Source organism: Acinonyx jubatus, chromosome D2, assembly GCF_027475565.1.
Source record: "Acinonyx jubatus isolate Ajub_Pintada_27869175 chromosome D2, VMU_Ajub_asm_v1.0, whole genome shotgun sequence".
NCBI classification, from domain to species: Eukaryota; Metazoa; Chordata; class Mammalia; order Carnivora; family Felidae; genus Acinonyx; species Acinonyx jubatus.
The window spans coordinates 68,527,681-68,547,930 of NC_069393.1; the positions used below are offsets into that span (position 1 = coordinate 68,527,681).

The 20,250-nt window shown below is 49.8% G+C and overlaps 1 protein-coding gene across 33 annotated transcripts in view; it reads left to right on the plus strand.

Moving 5' to 3' along the window:
• The window catches only part of TCF7L2 (transcription factor 7 like 2), a 205,252-nt gene extending 185,244 nt beyond the window's left edge, over positions 1-20,008 (plus strand). For 13 of the 33 annotated variants that reach the window (XM_027063069.2, XM_027063071.2, XM_027063073.2 and 10 more), the window contains 6 exons: positions 43-202; positions 549-656; positions 5,543-5,591; positions 6,180-6,230; positions 7,564-7,636; positions 13,288-15,464. In XM_027063069.2, the coding sequence (XP_026918870.1) occupies positions 43-202; positions 549-656; positions 5,543-5,591; positions 6,180-6,230; positions 7,564-7,636; positions 13,288-13,723 (877 nt within the window). In that variant the 3' untranslated portion in view covers positions 13,724-15,464. Of the gene's footprint in view, positions 1-42; positions 203-548; positions 657-5,542; positions 5,596-6,179; positions 6,231-7,563; positions 7,641-8,283; positions 8,358-13,287; positions 15,465-19,778 lie in introns of those variants that run through there. The other 20 variants (XM_027063075.2, XM_027063081.2, XM_027063082.2 and 17 more) reach the window with 9 other exon arrangements.
• The last annotated feature ends 242 nt before the right edge of the window (positions 20,009-20,250 follow it).

Consider the following 20,250-nt stretch of genomic DNA (forward strand, 5'->3'; position numbering starts at 1 on the left):
ATCGTTTACTGGGTTGTGTCTGTCTATTCTGTCTATATCCAGAAAGCATCAGGACTCCAAAAAGGAAGAAGAAAAGAAGAAGCCCCACATAAAGAAACCTCTTAACGCGTTCATGTTGTATATGAAGGAAATGAGGGCCAAGGTCGTGGCCGAGTGCACGTTGAAAGAAAGTGCCGCCATCAACCAGATCCTGGGGCGAAGGGTAGGTAGTTCCCTCACTGGGCAGAGGGGGAACGAATGGACTGGGGCCTGGTGGGTAGCATGACACAGCGTCCCCGTCCCTTCAGCCACGTTCTGACTCCTTCAGTGGTCTTCATGGAGTCAGGACCAGAAACCCACATTCGAAGGATCTTCTGAACACCCACCGCCTTCATCCTCCCCCAGCCCCAGAGAGAGCACAGAGAGAACGAGAGAGATGACCCATCAGGTTTCGTTTCAGAGTTCCCGTTAGTGCCAGGACCCTGCAGATCAGACCCGTTTCTCATCCCCGGCCGCGGTGTAATTTGTGATGTTTTGCATGCCTCTCCCCGCCTCTGTGTCCCCTCCAGTGGCATGCGCTGTCCAGAGAAGAGCAAGCGAAATACTACGAGCTGGCCCGGAAGGAGCGACAGCTTCACATGCAGCTGTACCCCGGCTGGTCTGCGCGGGATAACTATGTAGGTGTTCGTTTTTCTCGGAACTAGAGTCTGTGGAGATGGGTCGAGTGTTCATCTGCCCAAAGGGAACGCTCCCTGCCAACTTGAATCAGGCCTCAGAGCCCTCCAGTCTGCCCACTCCTGGGACAGTAGCGTCTTGCCCAAGCGCCAGAGTTGGGGGGCAGTGGGGGGTTGTCTTGGCTCCCAGTATGACTCCATCAGCGTGCCATAGTTCTTAAAGGAGGAGGGCTTTAAGAGGGAAAAACAAAAGTTGTCCGATGGCCGTGGTGCAGTACAAGTTGAAAACCTAGTTTGTCCTGAGAGGAGCATGATGGGAGGATCCCTGAAAGCAGCCAAGGGTCGTCACCCTCTGGAGGGGTAGATGAAATGCCTCAGGGCCCAGGAAAGGTAGGAAGGGGGGCTGTGCCGAGTGACGTGTCTTCCTGGGCTCAGTGCCGCCTGCAGGATTTGCCCAGTTTCCCCTCTTGGGTTTTGGAAAACACTGTAGGATTGTTGTTTCTACTTATCACCGGGGTTGTCATACCTGTGATTCCTCTTCTCTCAGAAACTGGCTCTCCTCTGGAGACCTCTGTCCCCTCTCCCTGTTAGCTCTTGATCCGCAGTTTCCCCAGTAGCGTCCTGGGTGGGCTCTCCTCTCTCAGTGGAGGAGATGTCTCTTATTTCGCCCGAGACGTTAACTCCACGGCATCAGGTTTTATAACGTGGTCTTGAACCGTCCACTCTTTGGGATGGGAAAGACAAGACTTGCCCGAATGCCAGCAGTGGTCCCTCCTCCCATTTCTTGTCAGTGGCGTGGAGCCACGGAGGATTCTTTCACCGGTCAGCGCTCCCGACCTAGCTCTCCCACGGACAATGTCCGTGGTGAAGACGCTCTCCGTATGTGGGTTGAGATCAGTTCAGTCGGTGTGGGTTGTGAAGGTAACTGCGCACACAGCATCTGGGGACTCGGAGTTAAATCGGACGCGTTTACTCTCAAAGCCTACCTGCCATCAGGAAGCCACAGACATCCACGTGACTACGTGGGCCCCGAGTGGCCGCTATTTTCTGCTTGCTTTAGCTGTTTCTCCTACCTTTTGACACGTGCTTGCTGCCTGCTCTTCGAAGGGGGTGTGGAGAACACTGAATGTTGGGCTTGACCCCCACGTCTTCATCACTGCCCCCCACCCACCTCCCTCTGAGCCCCCCTGCCCTTGGCTGGCAGCCCAAGACCGCTCCCCCTGGGAGCTGAATCCGTGCCGATGCCTCTCCCTGGAATGTCGGCCGTGGTCAGGGCCCTTGTCATTCACAGATGGTCACACAGAGGGTCTTAACTGCTTGGGACCCTTTACATTTGTCCTCAGCCTGTGTGCCGTGGGGAAGCCTTTCTTCTGGAGCGGAAAGGAAGAGGAGGAGAAGGTCCGTGCTCACCCACAGGCTTGCTGCTCACCCCCACCTGACCTTGAGGTGGAGATTTACAGCCGCAGCCTCCACATGAGCGGCCGTCTCATTCCAGGACCCCTGTTCTCCTGGTCTCTTTCGGGGCAGAAGCTCTTAAGATTTCACCTCCAGCTTCTGCCTGCTTCAGACCCAATTCTTTGAGTGATCTAGGATGTTGGCACAGAGACAGATTCTGTTCTGCTGTCGATATCGCTTCCCCAGCAGAGATTCGGGGTCAGGGTAGGGCCTTCACGTACAGCTTTGCAGAACGCGCACTGCACAACCCTGCAGAGTGCCGTGTGCACTCTGGTCTATGTGCACGGTGCCCCCTGGAGTTGGGCAGAGGGACACCTCCACAGAGATACAAGGCCAACTTTGGGATAGCTCCCAAAGAATGCTGCTGTTGACCTCCCTGGGAGTCAGTTAGACAGGTGTTGCCCCGGGCTTTTCTTGAAGTGCTTTCTAGGTTTCAGAAGGTCCATCAGGCCCTGCCAGTGACTTTAGCTCAGCTCCGTATTCAGAAGAGGTTTAGTGTAATAAGGGAAGCCTCTGACAGGACTTGAGAGACCGTTTCATTTTTAAAATTTTGTTTGTTTATTTATTTATTTTGAGAGAGAGTGTGCGTGCAAGTTGGGGAGGGGCAGAGAGAGAGGGAGAGAGAGAGAATCTCTGTCAGCTGGGAGCTCAGAGCCCGATGTGGGGCTCAAAGTCACAAACGGAGATCATGACCTGAGCTGGACACTCAACCGACTGAGCCACCCAGGCGCCCCAGACTGGAGAGAAAGTTTAAAGGTAGATGTAGATTTGGGGCTGAAAGAGCTTTATTTCTTGAATGGGGTACTGTGAGACTCCTGTCAACAATGGCTCCTTACACATGGCTGTGAACACACACACACACACACACACACACCCTCCTCCCTCCCTCCTGTGCCCCAGGAAACAGTCTGGAACAGATGTCAGAGTCAAAGGTTTTATGGGTTGGACTGTGGTGGAACTTGTTAACCTGGGGAGTTGTCCTTAACTGACTTGACATAGAAGTTTCTATACGTTACTCTGGTCATTGTAAAGTCCAGAAAGTCCTGGAAAGTTTCCTGAGCCTCTTTCACGTTCCTGCTTGCCCAGTCAAGTGGTAACAGAAAGCTTTATATCACTCCTTAGCAAAAACAGGATTGAGGAAGACAGTCCCACGTGGGTCGTGGGACTGGGCACGTTCTGGGGCACAAGAGAAAACAGCGTGGTCCCGTAGTGCTCTCTAATGTGTAACCTAAACTGACAGCCTTCCATGGGGGCTAGAGCCTCCGACCACCTTTCAGAATATATTGCGGGAGATTGGAAACGGGTGAGCGCTGTATTAACAGAGGTGACCACGAAGCCCTTGGGTGTGTGGGTGCCAGCACTGCCCGGAGTTGCAACGCTTTCCTGTGCCTGCTGTTCACTTCCGGCTCCTAAATACGCTGGAACTCGCCCCTCCTGCCTGTTCCTAGATAGCCAGGCGGCACTTTGCTGCTCCCCTGGGAGGGGCCCAGACACGAAGATGGGCTGTCGAGGCTCATGAGAAGGCCCTGTGAGCTCCTCTTTTTAAAAAAATTTTTTTTTAATATTTAAGCTGCTCATCAAGGAACATGAAATGTGTCACAGTGTTTCAAACTCCAGGCCAAGACAGACTTCCCGAATGGTACGTGCCCGGAGATCTGAGAGAACAGAGGGGCTTTCTCTGAGAGAGACACTGTGGCCCTGAGCCCGTGGATGAAGCAAAAACCACGGCGTCTGCACCCTGAGGTTCTAGGGCCTCACGGGTTGCCAGGTTTACCCCCTGTGACTCGTCTTTTCTCTTCCGGACTTGCCATCAACACCCCTTGAGCACTTTTGGGCAGAGGCAACAAACAGACAGAAGTGTGGGCCCGTCCTTTTACTGGTGACGTTTCAGACGTACCGGGCCTCTGACTCCAACAGATAGATCTGATTCCAGATCTACGGAATTCCTCCCTGTTCCACAGCACAGCCACCAGCAGGCAGTAAAGGTCCCAGGCTGGAGACTGTGAATGATCCCATGTAACTGATCCCCTGTAATCAATGAAAACCCTTCCCCAGAGGGCACGGGATTAAATTCGAAGGCAGCACAGCCCCGTAGGTAAGCGCTGTGGAACCCAGGCTGCCTGAAGTTCCCACCCTGGCACCGGCCTTGGCTAGTCGTGTGAGCTCAGGAAATTCACGTAACCCCTCTGTGCCTGAGTTTCCTTACCTATGAAATTGGAAGGGGGGCGCCTGGGCGGCTCAGTCGGTTAAGCGTCTGACTTCAACTCCAGTCATGATCTCACGGTTCGTGGGTTTGGGCCTCGCATCAGGCTCTGCACTGTCAGCACAGAGCCTGGAGCCTGCTTCGGATCCCCATTCTCTCTCTCTCTCCTCTCTCTCTCTCTCTCTCTCTCCTCTCTCTCTGTCTCTCTCCCTCTCTCCTCTCTCTCTCTTTCTCTGCCCCTCCCCTGCTTGCGCTCTCTTTCTCTCTCTCTCTTTCTCTCTCTCAAATAAGTGTTTTTCTGCCCCTCCCCTGCTTGCATTCTCTCTCTCAAAAATAAATAAGCATTAAAAAAAGAAGAAGAAGAAGAAGAAGAAGAATTGGGGCACTCGGATGGCTCAGTCACTTAAGCGACGGACTTCGGCTCGGGTCGTGATCTCACAGTTTATGGGTTCGAGCCCCGTGTCAGGCTCTGTGTTGACAGCTCAGAGCCTGGAGCCTGCTTCAGATTCTGTGTCTCCCTCTCTGTCTGCCCCTCCCCAGCTCATGCTCATGATCATGCTCTCTCTCGCTCTCTCTGGAAAATAAATAAACATTAAAAAAAATTTTTTTAAAGAATTAAAATTGGGATGGTGCTGTAGTACCTGTTGTATAGGATGGCATGAGGGAAAAATGAGTCAATATGCATAGCGCATTTAGAATCATGCCTGGCACATAGTATGTGCTCAGTAAATGTTAGCTGCTATTACTAGTGAAGCCCCAATGAAAGCTTTTTTTTTTTTTTGATTGAGTATGAGGACCTCTTGGCTTTAATAAGGAGGAGATCTGCGTGGGGCAAGGGGGCTTTCTTAGCCCACATGGCCATCTCCACATTCATCTGTCCCTTGGCTGTGCGCTCTTGGGCCACTCCCAACCCTGTCCCTCCACACCTCCCTGAATCTTCCTTGATCCGTTCTTTTCTCCCCTGCTATGGAATCAGATGCTCTGGGTCGGGTTTGAGGATGCACATAGGTAGGTGGGGAAAGAGGTCTTTCCCTCACCCTCTGCTGACCCCTCCTCTTCCCCTTCCAGGGCGTGTGTGTCCCTCTAGGGGGTCAGAAGCATTCTGGGCGCTGTGGGTGTGGATGGAGACAGCGCTGTGCTCCCCTCTTTCTGCCTGCCTTCCAGGGGAGCCCAGATGCCCTCTCCCGTCTGTTTCCTGAAATAATTGCTTGCATTTCATCTCTTCATCCAGGGGAAGAAGAAGAAGAGGAAAAGGGACAAGCAGCCAGGAGAGACCAATGGTAAGTTAGAACGAGGAGGAAGGAGGAAGGAGCGGTACTTACGAGGACCACTCTTTAACGTTAGGTTTCTCTCTGGGGGAGGCAGGAGAGACTCAGGCCAGGAAGATGTGGGGGAACCCATCTTAGCCAGCCTTTTTTGTTTATGCATTTTAATTAATTGCTTCGTGACTGCCCTTTTAAAGCTAGTAACATTCATTGTTGCATGAAAAGCACATTGTAATTCTAGTGGAATGTGTTTTAAAATAACTGGAGAGCCTGTAACAGGAGGGAGGTAGGCATGCCTATGCGGGACGTATGCAGTCTGCTTATTTTGTGTGTGTCTGTGTGTAGGGATGAGGAAGGGGCCGCGGGAGGAGGAAGGGGTGTGTGTGAGTGTTTGATATTAACTGGGCTGTTCCTGAATGTTCTGATGCATGCCTTTACAGTGGTAAATTGCACCCGATTTAAATTAAGGAGGTTTGTCATTCTCTAGAAGAAATTAGAAATACTGCATAGGCAATCTCAGAAGGTCCCCTTGGAGAAGGCCAGGCTTTTACAAACAACAACAACAATTTTGAAGGCTTTGTATAATTTGTTCTTTTTTTTCAGAACACAGCGAATGTTTCCTAAATCCTTGCCTTTCACTTCCTCCGATTACAGGTGCTAATGTCATTTTGAGTCATTAAAATAGTCGATAAACTGTTTTTTAATTTTTCTTGCCATTATAGTTTTATTAACATTAAACACGTATGACATTTGAACATCCTTTAAAATGACCATCTATACGGTTTCGTATGTTTCGGTAGATTTTTTTTTTTTTTCAGTTGCTTTTGTTGTTGTTTTTTTTTTTGGTTTTTTTTTTTTTGGTTTTTTTTTTAATTTAATTTAACTTTTGCTTTGTTTATTTATTTATTTTCCCCATAACAGTTGTTTAAGCAGTGATGACAGTGACTTAGTGTTGAACTAACTGTGCAAATTGAATATGCAGTATTTCTTTAAAAGAGACTGGTTAAAACAAAAACAAAAACAAAAACCAACCAAAATGGAAGGAATTCAGTAATAAACCTCCTTAATCTAATGGCATTTTCCGTTGCTCCCACTAAGTTTTCTCACGCAAGCATGCATTCGCAATATGATTATTTTCTCCTTCGCTTTTTTTTTTATTTTAGTTTTTTTCTTCCTTTTGCTTTTCTGCTCTTAATTTGCAAACCCACTAGCATTTTACTGACTGTACCTGCTTAAAAGCTGCTATGAGCTTCTGACTAACCCCGAACAGCTCATTCACACTGCCTGTTCACCATCATTTGTTCTTCTGTTACTAGTAATGAAAATCGGTTTTAAAAAAAAAAAAAAAAGAAAAGAAAAAAAAAAACCATTTCAAAAGCTGCAATATCCCAGTACCACAACCCTTTTCTTTCTTTATTTCTTTCTGTTTTGTTTCGTTTTGTTCTGTTTTTATTTGTAGTTGTTTTTTTTTCTTTTAAACTGTTGTACTCTGAGAAGAGAAAAGCATGTTACAAACTTAATTCCCTCCTTCGCTTTATTTTCTTCTTTAAGAAAAACAAATTGAGAGAGAGCTAGAACCAAAAGAGAAAGAAAAAAAGAGGAAAAAAAAAGGAAGCAGAACCAAAAGAGGAAAACTATTATTTAAAATTTAGTTTTTCAGTATCTAACTTCCCTTTATCCGTTCAAAACGAATCGGAGAGACAGTCCTTAAAGAAGGGATACTGCAGCTTTATTTGCAACAGCTAATGTCACCAGTTGAATAAGAATGTGATTTTTACCTTTTTTTTTTTTTTAATTAAAGAAATTTAAAAATCGAAAGTCGATATTTTGTAATTAGTAACCAGGTCATTGATTTATTCCCTTTTTTATTTTTATTTTTTTCTTATTTGTATCTTTCTCTCCCCCCCCCCCTCTTTCCCCCTCTCTCTCTCCCTCTCTCTCTCCCACGTCCTCCTCCTCTGCTCGCTTCTCTCTTGAACTCATTCAGACCTGAGCGCTCCTAAGAAATGCCGAGCGCGCTTTGGCCTTGATCAACAGAATAACTGGTGCGGCCCTTGCAGGTGTGTATAGATTTCCCAGATTCGCTGTGCTGGTTTGCAGCTGGTCTATTTGGTCCTTTTCTCCCCCCTTCTCTGGCCTGTTGCTTTGTAGCTCTGTGTGTTGGTCTTAGGAGACACGAGGGTGCGGGACACTGCTCTGTGAGGGATGTGCTTTTTCTCCCCGCTGCTGCTAGCCAAAATGCCACTGTAAAACAGCATCATTTGTGCCTCCTCGGGTCAGCGACAGCCAGCCCCAGCGCGCCCCCTCCCAGGGACTGTTGCCTGCCAGCCCCCTTCCTCATGACAGTCCAGGATGGGGCTCAGTGACATCCATCGTAATCCTGGCCTAGGTAGAAGCCAACAACGTCACCTTTTCCCCTCCTTCTCTCTCTATTTTTATTTATTTCTCCTCGTTGTTTTTTGGTTTCTGGTTGTTGTTTTCTTTTTTTTTTTTTTCCCCGTGTGTGTGTTTTATCGTTTTGTTTTATTTATTTATTTTTTTTCCCTTTGACTCATAGAAGTCTTTTTCTTTCATGTCCTTGGTGAGGAAAGAATCAAATAGAACCGAGGTGCTAGAGAAGACGAGTCAGCTGTAGCTGAGATGACCCATCCAACCGAGCATGACCCACCATTGTGTTGTATTTTTTGTGTTTACCTTATGCTAACAGATGCAAATACTCCAAAGAAGTGTCGGGCACTGTTCGGGCTTGACCGACAGACTTTATGGTGCAAACCATGCAGGTATATTTACCACTGTGAGGCCTTTGGGAAAATCAAAGCCTTCTGTCCTTCTGATACCTTAGTGTGTCGATATATTTTGACCTCATTCCCATCTACTTCCCCCCCCCTCCCCCCCCCCCGGCATCAATGACTAATGATCCTCATCCTTCAAAATTTCCTTGCTAATTTTATGCCGTGTCCTCTCCCCACTTCCTCTTTCTCTTTCCCCCCCACCTTGCTCTTGCAAATACCATATCCGGATCCCTGGTAGGACTGAGACCACAACCTTAACAGACCAGGACGGGCACTTACCCTCTTGCTTTGAAAGCCAGCATCCTGGAACCGGCCCGGTCCGTGGCATGTGTGCTGAGCGTAGAGAGCCACCATTTCCAGAGGTTTGAATGAGCTCACACCTGGCAGCAGTAGCATCCCCGTGCACTTGGGAGTCGAGACCCTTGGACAAGGGCTCCGGGGCAGGCGTTTTTGGTTGTGTTTTGTTTCGTTTTTCTTTTACGTTTCAAAACCACATGTCTCTGTACAGAGGAGTCTGGTTAGCTTGACATTGTTTTACAGTGCTGAAAAGAAGCGTGGCATTGAACGGCGTGCACCAGCTGAAGGGCTGCAAGCGACGAGTCATGCAGTCCCATACTGCAGCGTTGCTAGCCTGCAGAATTAAAATATATATTGTATATACTGAGAGAGAGAGAGAGAGAGAGAGAAAGAGAGAGAGAGAATATATTGCTTCCAAAATGAATTAGAAGAGTGCAAATTAAACACCGTGTTGCACCTGCAGGTTTCCACCCAAGCTGTAATTTCAGGGAAGGTGTAGGTACTTCCTTCTTGGTGGAGGGATACCAACTCGTTCCTGTCTCATTTCCTTTCCTTTACTGACCACCTTTGGTTAAATTTGTTGTTTCTTTGTTCTGATACAAGCAGTCTTTGAATTTGGAATATTATGATGGTAGGTATCTCAACTCCCCGAATACGCTTCCCTGTTTGTAGTGCCTCCTTGTCACGTGTCCCTCTCCTCCATGCCTCTGCCATGTGTTCCGTGTTTAGACATTAGATCAGATGTCCATCCCATTAACGTGCATGCCCACAAGTCTCCCGTGTCTCTTCCCCTCCCCCGATGCCTTACGAGGGACCGGCAAAGTGCCTGGAGTTGGCCAAACGTGTAGGGGAGAGAGGGCCCCGAGCATCTTTATTGAGACAGAACCTCACAGACAGCCCTGTGCCCACTGAGCGAGGATCCCAGGCCTTGAGAGAGAATCTGCAGTCACCCGTTCTGTGACATGGCAGTGTTCACAGAGGTGACAGATACCCGTCCCACGCAGTCCTGGGGTCTTCTGTGGGCAACAGAAAAGAGATTCGTGATGAAGTAGAGGAAGAGAGTTAGGTATTTAAATTAGGCCTACCCAGGGAAGACAGGGCCTCTGCTTACCCTATCGAGGCAGCGAATCTGTGGCAGAATTTTATCTGTGCCGAGTAGGAAGATAATTAGCTGCGGAATCCTGTTGAGACACCCTGCCATGGTGAAGGATTAGCTAATCGCGGGGCTCACTCCTGAGAGGGTTTCTCACGATCTGTAGAAACCTATGGCTGAGGCCATCGTGCCCACCTCGCAATATGGTGTGTCGCCTAATTTGGGGGTGGAGGGGGGTGAGTGGTGGTTTATGAAGATGAAGCCCTTTTTTGTTTCAAAAGCACTTGCTTCAAGTTAGAGGTGACATCCCCCCCCCCCCCCCCCCCACGAAAGTTACCATTACTAGCATTGGCCCGGACGGACATCCCCTCCTCAGACACAGCCTGCACCTTGTTTAAAGCCAGGGTGTGGTTATCTTCCTCAGAGGCCAGAAGTTTCGTTGACCTTTTTACAGAAAACAGGCAAAACCCAAAATCTTTGTAGCTGCCCCATAAACACGATTTTCAAAAGTGCAGCTCTGAGGGGCCGGCTGTCGGTACGCAGGCCGCTGTCCCTCCTCATTCCTCGGGGTTCTTTCCCCCCTTGGCACACCGTTAGAACTTTCCTGCTGGCCACTTTACTTCTGGTGGGGATGTTTTCCCTAAAAGCATTAGCAGATGCGTTTTAGCTGGTTGAAAGGGCGTAATTCCAAAACAGGATAAGGAAGAACCCTTAGCTTCCTTTCCGAGTAATTCCATGAGAAGCTAGAAGTGGAATTTTAAAAGGCCACCCCCTCGACTGGACACGGAGCCCGCGTGGGGGAGGGCAGGCGGATGGGTTTTGCCCCCTGTTCCCCTCAACTTTTCCTCTTTGCCAGGATCTGGCCCGATGCTCAATCAGTAGGACAAAATGTGCTCTCAAGAAAGAAAAGCAGTTTACAAAATGAGGCGTTTTCTGGCCCGCCAGAAACGTGTGTGTGTTCCAACTGCCTTTTGCTCGGCCACCTGTTAGAAGGAGTGTCTCGCTGTCCTTCAAGGTCTTCATGTCCCATGTTCAAAATGCTTCCACTCATCCCCTCGATGTAAACCTCCGCGTCAGAAGGAGGGCAGGAGGGTGAGGGAGCACCAGAACCGCTCCCAGCCAATCAGGGCTCTGCTCGCTACACAGGGTTTCTAATTTTATTTGACATTTGAGGACATTTTAACAAGATTCTGTTTTGAGCCCACCAAGTTGCTTTCCCATCTTTTTACTCTGCCCTAATATAGCATGGAATGCTGCTTGACGTCACTCCCTTGTTTCCTGTTTCTCCTTTTCTCTTCCCCCTCCTCCCTCCCCTTTGTCCTTGTTCTCTCTCGCTTTTGCTTATGACCCGCCCCCCCATCCCCACCCCGCCGTCCTCCCATTTTTTAAAATGCATGGACATCTTAGTTTTTTAAGCATGTTTTGATCTGCAGGCTAAGGTGGTTTAAAAACTCTGAGAGGCTTAATTATTTATCTCGGTTTCTGGGATGGGAGCAGAACCCACAGTCTGTTTCCGTCTATCCCAGAGGAGAAAAGGAACCTTTCCAAACTGAAGGTGAGGGGGGCTGCCCTCGCACCCCTAGAGTTCCTTCCCACCCAGTGGGGGATCAGGTAGGCCCTGAGGCCTCCACCCAGTGGGCCTCGGCGCCCTCCGGGAGGCAGGGAAGGCCAAGCATGCTCCCTCCCACCCTCCCTTCCTCCCCACCCTCCCGCCATCTCGCTGAGTCCACACCCCACGCACTGAGGGGCATGAGCAGACACCTCTGGGGGCACAGACCCGAGGAGGAACTCATTACACCCCCTTCCTTTCAAAGGCCAGTGACATCTGACAGCGGCTGCCTTCAACCAGGCAGCGTCTTCCCGCTTTCCTGGGATGGGAAGCCGGCCGGCACTCACACACTTGTCGTTAGAGTGTTATCAGCCACTGTTTTAACTGTGTTCAAGGGCTCCTTAGGTCAGCACATTCCCTGTATCTGCGTTATTTTTATAGCATGAGTGGGACTGATGCCCGGGATCACGTTTCCTACCAAATATCATCCCATCGGACTGGGATTAATAGTAGGAAAAGCTTTGAGGTCACATGCTCAATTTCTTGAATCGATTTCCCCAACCTTTTGATGATAAGCAAGAGAGGCTCTGACATTCTCATTCCGGTTTCTTATGTAAACGAGAAGCGTAGAGGGGAGATTCTGGTTTTGGTGCAGGGCAAAACTAGGCTTTCCGGCTTAAACGCTAATCCTGATGACCCCCAAACCCCAGACGTTCCATGCTGTGATTCCCTGGTACTTCTTCTTCGTTGTCACTTCCTTACGACACGCTGCACCCTCCGTCCACTGGCCTCGGCATATTGACAAGGGCAGGATGCCCCTCCGTCCCATCCTCACTGTCTCTCCTTCCAGCCTTCTCACTCTGGGTTGGGGGAGGGGAAGACCCCAAATCTTTAAAAAACAAACCAAAAAAAAAAAAAAAACCAAACCCAAAAATCAACTTTGAATCATAATTTAATCCACAACCTGCAGGCCATACAACCAGTTATTCTTGTTCCTTTGGATCATTTTCTGTTTTTCTTATTCTTCCCCCTCCCCCACCTTTGTTTATCCTCTTCTACCTGTTTTTGGTGGTTTTGTTTTTGTTTTTATTTTTTTGTTTTTGTTTTTTAATTTATTTTGTTTTATTTTTGTTCCCCCCCTCCCCCTCCTCTCACCTGATTCTGACCTCTCTTGATTTGGTGTGGTTCTTAACAGACAAGCCCAAAAGCTCTCTGGGCGCCGGCAGCCTGGCGGTGGTGGCCGTGGTGGTGGCGGTGGTGGTGGTGGCGGTGGTGGCGGCAGTGGTGTAAAAACGTCTAAGCCTCTTGCCTAGCACTGCCTTCAGCTCTGTGGGCTCAACAGTCAGTTTCATATTGATAGGAGGCGCCTGGGGAAGGAGCTCTCTTTCTCTTTTGCACACACACACACACACACACGCACACACGCACACACTCAGAGCACCGGGGGTAGGGTGGTGGCGGTGGGAACGGAGGGGGAGATGCGATGGGCCAGCCAGGGGACGTCCAAGCCGAAAGAGAAAGCACACACTTGTCAGGGGGAATCGCAGCACGGATGCAGCCGCTTTTCTGGCACACGGGCGCTGCATCATCAATCCAGTCCAGTCTGCTCAGTGGTATCTGGGCCCGGGTCGGGTCGGGTCGGGTCGGGTCGCGGCGGCGGGGGGGCGTTAGTGGGGGGCGAGGGGAGCAGGTAGGTAGCGGGGGGGGGGGGGGGGGTGGCGCTCCACCAGTAAAATGCTGTTTGCCAGAGCAGGCTCAGACGGGGGCGGCAGTGAAGCGAGCGTGGCACGCCCCCCCCCCCCCCCCCCCGCGCCCCCGGCGTAACTACCTGTCCCCTCCCCTCCCCCCCCTCCCCCGGCCACGGGGCTTGCTGGCTCTTGGGGCACAGGTGACTCGAACTCGGCTCTGAGCAGTAGATAACGCTCTCCCTTGGCATCTTTGCCCCCTATTCACAGAGAACTCTCTCCCCCCTGTTTCTAGGAGAAAAAAAAAGTGCGTTCGCTACATACAAGGTGAAGGCAGCTGCCTCAGTCCACCCTCTTCAGATGGAAGCTTACTAGACTCGCCTCCTCCCTCCCCCAACCTGCTAGGCTCCCCTCCCCAAGACGCCAAGTCACAGACTGAGCAGACCCAGCCTCTCTCGCTGTCCCTGAAGCCCGACCCCCTGGCCCACCTGCCCATGATGCCGCCGCCGCCCGCCCTCCTGCTTGCCGAGGCCGCCCACGGCAAGGCCCCCGCCCTCTGTCCCAACGGGGCCCTGGACCTGCCCCCCGCCGCCCTGCAGCCGCCCGTCCTGTCTGCCTCGTCTCTGGCGCAGCCGTCGACATCTTCCTTACATTCCCACAGCGCCGTGGCCGTGGCCGTGGCCGGGACGCAGCCCCAGCCGCTGTCCCTCGTGACCAAGTCTTTAGAATAGCTTTAGCCTCGTCAGCCCCGGTTGGTTTGCGTAGTGTTGCGTTCCGCTTCTGTCCACCACCCCCCCCCGCCCCCCAGCACCCCCCCAGCACCTCCCTCCCCCCCCAAAGGTTTCGTTTTGTACTCTTTTAATTTTGTGCCACGTGGCTACATTAGTTGATGTTTATGGAGTTCATTGGTCAATATTTGACCCATTCTTATTTCAATTCCTCCTTTTAAATATGTAGATGAGAGAAGAACCTCATGATTCTACCAAAATTTTTATCAACAGCTGTTTAAAGTCTTTGTAGCGTTTAAAAAATATATATATATACATAACTGTTATGTAGTTCGGATAGCTTAGTTTTAAAAGACTGATTAAAAAACAAAAAGGAAAAAAAAAAAGAAGCAATTTTGAAGCAGCCCTCCAGAAGGAGTTGGTTCTGTATTATTTGTATTAAATACGAGCTTGCGAACCAATCATTTTACATCTGGTTTTTAAACCATAAGGGCACGAGGAATGCAGTGCCGTTACTCTTTTTTTTTTCTCTGTGTGAAACAACTTTAATTGTGATGTTACTTGTTATTGTTTAAATGTACAGAAACAAAGGGTTAAATGTGTTAATATACCTTGTTCCATGGTGTTGTTCTTTTGGGGGGAGGGGGATGCTACTCAACCATTAATGGAATCACAACGCTGTTGGACCAGTAGTATTTATTGCTTTAGAGATTGCTCGTCGAACCTGTATGTCGTCCCTTTTAAAATATGTTTTCCTTTTTCTTGAAACTGTATAAAGTTTTTTTCCCCTTAGCATAAGCATCTTATATATAACAACTCATTTGTACAAGGTTTTTAAGTTTATATATAAAATGTGTATATATATTTTTTTGTTTCTCTTTTTGACTTTTTTTTTTTTTTTTTTTTGGCTGTATGAAACCCAGATGCCGCCAAACGGACATTAATAGTTGCATTTAAGGATCAGTAGCATTAACGAAAGTTGCTTTAAAAGCCATTATGTAAAACAAGACTTGAAAATTAGTGAGGGAATTTTAGCAGACGCTGTCTGAGCAGCAGCGGGAACCACCCTGTTTCTCCTTTGAACTCACAGTCGCCAGTTCTGTGCCCTTAGGACGTGGCCCGACTGTGTGCAAAACTTTATGTGCCAAAATTCTCAGTGACTTTAGCTTTCTCCCTCTTTTCGATGCTGTAATTTTTGTTCATCATGTTTTGCTGTGATGTTACATAGGTAGATTTGTATGTAGTTTTAATGTCACCTATAACAAGACGTGTTTGGTAGCAGATTGTCCAGAAAGCATTTTAAATGAAGAGGTATCAAACCCTTAGGGGCCAAAATTCTGTATATTAGATTACTCTTAAAGGAAAAACCAGCTGCCGCTTTTATGTACACGTATTCCATACAAGTAGGTGGCAAACTTTAAAAATAAGAAAAACCCTAGGCATGTTGATGTTGCAAAATGCTGTATAAAGCTGACACCTGTTCACTCAGTGCCATTGTAGTTGACATGAAGCGATTGTAAGACTGTCTCCGATTTTTCTGGTTTATTAAAATGCTAACTATAACATTTTTTGTGAATACTTTGAATGTTTCCTAACAGTTGTGATGTTACCGTTCCGTTTTATGCTCTTATTCCAATTTCATTTTTAATGGTTTGGAAGCCATTTTTGTAATGAATAAATGTTCATGCTGTACAATATCTGTAGCATGCCGTTCTGGATTAATAAAAGCAACTTAGTATGTGCAGATGAAGGCTGGTCACTTGTTTCTGTGATTTGGACTTTGCCTCTGGGGAGGCTGAATCTACCTTCACCGGGACTACTGTCTTCCCAAGCCAGACCGTGACACCGGACCGCATGGTTGGTGTGGGTGGCGGGTTGGGACTTGGGTCTCAAAAAGTGGCCTTGCACTCCTCTGATGGGTCGGGATGGTTTCCTTCCCCCACTCGTTCCCAGTGCCTCTGTGCCTTATCAGTGTCCCTGGTTGGTTCCTTCCTGAAAGCCAAGCACAGTCCCAGAGTACATGGCGCTCTTCTGGCTCTAAAACGGCCATCCTGGGGACACCTGGGTGGCTCAGTCGGTCGAGCGACTGACTCTTGATTTCGGCCCAAGTCGTGATCTCGCGGTTCGGGAGTTCGAGCCTCGCATTGGGCTGTGCCTGCTTGGGATTGGGCTGTGCGCTGACAGGAGCCTGCTTGGGATTCTCTCTCTCCCTCACTCTCTGTTCCTCCCCCACCTGTGCTCTCTCTCTCTTTCTCTTTCTCTCAAAATAAACAAACTGAAAAAAAAGATTTTTAAACAGCCGTCCTGGTATATCTTAGAGGTCCTTCTCACGGTATCCCGCAGAAGGGATTTAATTTGGGATAATGACACGTAGTTAGTTCACCAGGAATCGATTTGAGACACCACATCATTACCGCTGATGTGAAAGTGTTCTAACTTCTTTCTGCGAGTTGCATGCGGGGAGAGATGGCAGGGTGTCGGATGGCAGCGAGCCTTGTCGAGCAGGAAGGTTTCCAGAAAACTGGGCCAAGACGAGTCACTCAGAGGCTTGTATGGAAGGGTCTTGCGGTCCGTGGGACTCACGTTCTGTGGCTGTGCCCTGGCGAGGGTGCAGGTTCATCATCATCACGAACCAGGGGCCACAGTGAAGACCTGGCGGTCATTTCTCCCGCCAGGTAGGATGGATGGATGCACAGGTACGGCCCTGCTACTGGAAAGTTCGTGTTAGGCCTCTTTGCTCTCACGAAAGCGCTATGTTAGCACCTGTTTTCACTAACTGAAAGAAACCCGAAGAGGACTTTGGCTTTCGCGAGAAAAAGGCGAAAAGTGAAAATAGCGACCAGTATTTGGCCGCGAGGCGTTGCAGAGGCAGCGAGAGTGGCCCCGGGAACGACAGTCAGCATCTCGGCGTCAAGCTGCCGCCACTCTGAACTGTGTCTGTGAGCACCTGTGCGCCCCTCCGTTTATTCTGTGCGTCCGGAACGAGGATGTGTCCTAAGGTATCAGACGAGGCTCAGGGAGGTCATTTGGGGGTCTGGGAACGCTCGAAATTTTCCCCTATAAATTCGTGGTAATTGCTGCTTCGCTTGACGCCTGGCTTCAGCTTTTACCCGAGGTTCCCTAAGACTGCGCTGCTCCGGACAGCGGGGGAAACCTGTGTATGTTCCACTCATCTAGGACAACTGTACCTTCCGGGGACATGATTTCAATGGGCCTGGAAGCTGTTCGTGTTGCTGCCGTTGCTACTTGAGGCCACGCGGTGTTGTCATCGAGGGCTTTCAAGTTCCTGCGCTTTGCTCGAGCTGGTTTTTGTTCTGTCGCCTCTCAGTGATTTCGTTTTCGTTTTGCTTTGTATTCCCAGAGAGAAGTGATTCTGGTCGCCCTTCCCCATTTTATTTTGCACACTGGGCCCAGAGTGACCTTTGAAAACACAAATCGGAACAATATCTGTCCTTTGCGGCCGCGTGCCTAGTCTTTATGTGCCTTTTCTCGTTTAATCCTGAACATTACCACCTGTGCTCGATATTATTTCCCCTGCCCCCCCGCCCCCCCCCCCCACCCCGTGCTTTATTTTCTAAAACCGGGTTTAGAAGCTCTGAGTTTGTGTCTTGTCCAAGGCCACGCAGCTAGTAGGGTGGAGGGGCTGGGATTTAAATTCAGATCTGACCGCAAACTGGCGTTCTTCACTTATGCCTCCTTGTGTCGTAAGGCTGGTCCTCCTCCCAGAGTGATGGGACAGTCCTTTTGAAGGGTGTCCTTGTTTGCCCCCACTTCGTCCACTGCCCCACACACTCACCCACACCCTTTTTCCCCCTCTCCTGGAAGGTTCGGCTCCGCTCCTGCAACCCCACTTCCTGCCTGGATAACTCCTCATCTTTCAGGTCTGAGCGTAGACAATAGTGAGCGATGTCTCCCTCCTATGTGCTCTTCCGGCTTCCTGTTTTTCCCTCCCTTTGATCCCCTCACCCACCGTGGTGTCAGTGGATGTTGTCTAGGCCACTAATAGTGCCACTTAGCACCACTGACATCTTTTGTCGTGGGGGACTGTCCTGTGCATTGTCGGATGTTAGCATTCCTGGCCTCTTCCCCCTAGATGCCGGTAGCACCCCTGGCACTAAGACGTCCAGAAAATGTCTTCAGACTCTGCCAAACATCCCCTGGGGGGCAAACTCGTGCCCCGTTGAGAACCGTGGCTCTAGAGAGCCCTCCAAGAGGAGGAAACGTGGCTTTTAGGTTCACTGCTCTATACTAAGGTCCTGGTTCGGTGCCCGACACATAGAGGGTGCTTTGCTACATATTTGTTGAAGGAAGGACGAAGTGTGGTTAGCCAGCTCAACGTGCGTATCTTGAGAACCAGAGAATGGCACCTTAACAGAGTGCTTCCGAATTTTGTGTTCTTCGATCTTCCTAATCCTTCCTAAGCCTTTCAGCCATGCGGGAATGAAGCTCAGTGCCCTTGTTACAAAGGCAAAAAAAAAAAAAAAATTGGGTGGAGCGGGGAGGGGATGATCCCTCTGTCTTAAGCCAGCCTGAGTGAAGATCACTTTTTAAAATTCAAAGTGTAGGGGCACCTGGGTGGCTCGATCAGTTAAGCGTCTGACTCTGGATTCTGGACTCTGGATTTTGGCTCAGGTCATGATCTCACAGTTCGTGAGTTCAAGCCCCGCATCGGGCACTGCACTAACAGTGCAGAGCCTACTTGAGATTCTCTCTCTTTCTCTCTTTCTCTTCCTCTGCCCCTCCCCTGCGCTCTCTCTCTCTCTCTCTCTCTCAAAATAAACAAAAATATTCAAAGATAGGTCACCCAGCCTCATGTTGACTGCCTCACAGCTTTGAACAGTAATACCCTGGGGCCCTCCCCACCCTGACAGGGAACTTCCTTTGCCCCAAGCCTGTCTTTCTCCACAGTTTAGGTTCCAGGCTCCCAGAGGCCAGGCCAACTCCCTGACCTTTAACACTCTCTCTCCATCTGTTGGGTTTCTTCTGACCTCGGAAGTTCATTTCTCATCCGAGCATCTTCTGATGTCACCCATCTGTGGGCGTGTTGTTACTCAGAGACCCCGAGACCACTTCTAGGAGCTCATAGCCCTCTGATCTCTGAGCCACCTCACCTCTGCCCTCGGATGAGACCCGACCAAAGAAGTTTGTCTGTCAGGAGAGTATATAGTTTCCTGTGGCTGCTGTAACAAATTAACACAAACTCAGTGGCTTCCAACGACAGCTCTCCCAGCGCTGGAGGCTGGAAGTCCGGAACCCAGCTGTTGGCCGGGCATGTTCCCGTCGGAGATTCTGGAGACTCTCCCGGCAGCTGCCTACAGTCCTGGGTGTCGCTGGGCTCGTAGCCAAATCAGTCAACTCTCTGCCTCCATCTGCACACCGCTACCTCCTGTGTGTCTGTCTGGAAACTTCCTGTGCCTCTCCCCTTGAGGATGCACGTGATGGATCTAGGGCCCACCTGGATCATCCTGGCTGAGCCACTTCCTTCTAGATCCTTCACTTAATCACACCTTGTGCCAGATAAAACAATACAGGTTCTAGGATTTGGACATGGCCTGTATCTGGGGGGGGGGGGGGGGGGGGGCGGAGGGCAGCATTCAGCCCACTACAGAGGCATTTGCTGATTCTGGGAGACTACAGAGTCTTAGCACGGAAGCCTCCAGAATGGGCAGTGGTACTGCTAACGGGTGGTGGTTTGGGACAGATCCGTGTAGAAAGTGGTTTTCCGTTTTCGGTAATGGGAGGTTTCGTTGTTTGTTCCGATGACGTGGATGCGTGGAGGGTCAGGTAGGTGCCTTTCATCCGGATCTAGGATGTGAAGAGAGGACAGACCAAGGGGCAGTGCAGAGAACCTGAGCTTGGAGACTCTTAACACCGGACTCCCGCCCTGTGTGTCCTTGGGCAGTTCCTCCAGCTCACAGGTGGCGACAACAGAACTCGTTCTGACAGATTCTTGTGAGGCCGTCATTCGGCACCTGGAGTGGGAAACCATGGTGTTTATTGTTATTATCAAAGTACAGGGCCAGTCAGAGCTATTTTTGCCCCCATTATTTCTCTTCAGGATTCTGTGAGTCCTGCCCTCCAAACCCAGGTTGGAGAGTGGGACACTTTGATGTGGAAGACTCATCTCGGGTTGAGGGCCCCCGGGACGCTGTGACTCACCGATGGTTCGCCATCTCGCCCGAAACTCGATGGCTCCATAAAAATGGCTTCTTCTCTTTGGGAGGCCCCAGCACTAGCTGGAGTGCTTTTTGTGGTATGGAAATGTGTTTTTAATTAAAGCCCTTTGGAAAGAAACGAGGGAATAGCTGAGGAATCTCTTGTGAATGGTGGCTCGAGCAAATGCCAGAAGCCCGGGCTGGGAATCACTGAAAAACAGGGCATAGATTTGACTTTCTCAAGAATCCCCATCTGTGGCTGGCGTCTTCATCTTCCGTTTCAGATGTGGCCCAGCGTTCCCAGGCGTGTGGCGGCGGCAGAGGCCCGGTGTGGGTCTGATGGGCACCGGCCGATTCCGACTCTAGAGTTTGGGG